We start from the raw sequence: 2,500 nt of genomic DNA, 5'->3' as shown, positions 1-2,500 counted from the left end.
TATCATCATTGCCTTTTTCACCCTGGGTCAGGGTATGGGCCACAGACAAACCGTTCCCATCCCTCTCTCATCATTGCTTTTTTCACCCTGGGTCAGGGTATGGGCCACAGACAAACCGTTCCCATCCCTCTATCATCATTGCTTTTTTCACCCTGGGTCAGGGTATAGGCCACAGACAAACAGTTTCCATCCTTCTCTATCCTGAGCTAACTTTTTTTTTTATCTCGTTCCATGTCTTATCACTTCTCTGTATATCAGCTTATTTAATTCTTCTCCATGTTCCTCGTGGCCTTCCCCTTGATCTTCTGCCCTGAGGGTTCCAGTCCAATACTTTCTTTGTTATAGTGGAGTCATTCTTTCTACGGGTGTGTCCAATCCACCTCCATCGTCTTCTTCCTATTTCCTCTCCCACTGGTTTCTGCTGTGTTCTTCCCATACTTCTTCATTTTGAATTCTATCCATCCATTTTTTTCTGAGTAGCTTACGCATGCACCTGTTTACGAAAATATGTACCCTCCTTATACATGCCTGTGATGCATTCCAAGTTCCACATCCATTCTTTTCCTCTTGGTGCTTGATCAACACATAGGGCTGACGCGAAAGAACGCCATCTTTCTCGGTTGGAGGCCATTTTTGTCATCTGTCCCCGGGACCATTCATTTAATAAAAAAAAAAAGGGGGGGGGGGGGAGGGGGGCAAGCGTGGCTCAGCGGTACGGTCTTTGCTTCGTACCCGAAAGTTACCGAGTTCGATCACCCCTCCCCCCCTCCACACCCCCTTCCGCTGCGTTGTGTGGTCTGGAGCAAGTCACCTCACCCTAGCTCAATTTGCGAGGCTGCACTGCGGCTGACGCCTGGGTCATTCCCGTCTTTCCTTGGAATAGACAATAGAGACAACTTTCCCCTATCGGATGAATAAAGGGAATTTTATTTTTAAATTTTTTTAAAATGTTTATTTTAGCCTTGTGCGGCTATGTGGATCGGAAGGTCCTGGATTCGAGCCTCGATCGACGCATAGTTGAATCCTTGGAAAAGGCTCTAAAACATATTCTCTCACCGTACTCAGGAGTATAATGAGTACCTGGCCGTTAACAGCGTTGTCTTTTTCAGAAACAAATTGTAATATTGCCTAACAGACCGTGTTATGTCTCGTTCTACATGTTACGTGTTGCTGTTGGTCAGGGACCCCCGTGGAAAGCGCTTTGAGCACGTTTAGTGGATATTGCGCTATATAAAAGCTCAAACTTATGCCTTCATTTCTCTCCCAATACTCCTCCTCCAGGTTTCCAGCGGACGGCCATTCTTCTCGTTATATTGGGGGGATGGGAGGGATGGGGGGTGGGGGGTGGAGGGGTGGGTGGGGGTGGGGTCGGGGGGGGGGGAGGTGGAGGGGTGGGGGGGTACACCTGCGGTTTTTGACTCTGATCGTTGACTTTAAAGCGGAACCATAAAATATCTGTTTTAATTAAAACCATAATTTTTTACATTTCATTTTACACCATGCCGACTGTAAAATTTGTAAACTATTATTTATTATTTTAGCAAGATGTGTTTTGTTTCCATGTTTAACATTGACTGCCTGTGTCTGTAACTTTATTCATATCTGTAAAGAGTTTTTTTTTTCCAAAAAGTACCTCATATCATTATTATTATTATTATTATTATTATTATTATTATTATTATTATTATTATTATTATTATTATTATTATTATTATTATTATTATTATTATTATTATTATTATTATTATTATCATTATTATTATTATTATTATTATTATTATTATTATTATTATTATTATTATTATTATTATTATTAATAATATTATTATTATTATCATTATTATTATTATTATTATTATTATTATTATTATTATTATTATTATTATTATTATTATTATTTTTATTTTTATTATTATTTTTCCTCTGCATAACACTTAAATTTCAAATAGATATGAATAACAAGATGAAAACGACTTACCAAGATTCTGTCTGTAAACTGTCAACACAGACACCAACACGCTGCAACAGATTAGAACCCCTAACCTCCTCATATCAGACGAACTTGCTCTATCTCTGAACCTCGCCATTGCTTATTTTATCGTAACGAAGCCATTAAATTCTATATCATAAAATGTATAAGTTAAGATCAAGAAGCAGTTCTATTTTTAGCTACATTTCAATGATTTGGCCTCATCGAAACATTTGGAAGTTAGAGAGTTGCCAAGATGAAAGTTTGTGGACATTTTGACTCCCGTTGATTTTGGCGGAAGTCGAATTTACTCAAGTCGTCACTTCAAGTTAATGTGAAAGAACACAACATTTGTTGACGTCATTGGAGTGAAAATTGGAAGGTGAAAATTAATGTAAACGTTGCTGCTCATCTTAACTACGCTACCACTACCACGTTATCTCATTCATCTGTAGTGTTTTATTCATCCTGTTTTGTTGATAAAGGGGAAACCCGAAACGTTCATTTCATCTGTTTTTTTGTAATTAAATT

The 2,500-nt window shown here is 38.2% G+C and overlaps 1 protein-coding gene across 1 annotated transcript in view; it reads right to left on the bottom strand.

The window, feature by feature from the left end:
- Positions 1 to 2,272, bottom strand: part of LOC144959871 (uncharacterized) — a 25,690-nt gene extending 23,418 nt beyond the window's left edge. The window contains exon 1 of the mRNA XM_078892683.1: positions 1,979 to 2,272. Within this exon, the coding sequence (XP_078748809.1) occupies positions 1,979 to 2,087 (109 nt within the window). The 5' untranslated portion in view covers positions 2,088 to 2,272. The remainder of the gene's footprint in view (positions 1 to 1,978) is intronic.
- Positions 2,273 to 2,500: the final 228 nt, after the last annotated feature.

This window comes from Berghia stephanieae, chromosome 14, assembly GCF_034508935.2.
Source record: "Berghia stephanieae isolate SIO BIC M18660-M18661 chromosome 14, UCSD_Bste_1.3, whole genome shotgun sequence".
Classification (NCBI taxonomy): Eukaryota; Metazoa; Mollusca; class Gastropoda; order Nudibranchia; family Aeolidiidae; genus Berghia; species Berghia stephanieae.
This window is presented reverse-complemented; position numbering and strand designations above follow the sequence as displayed.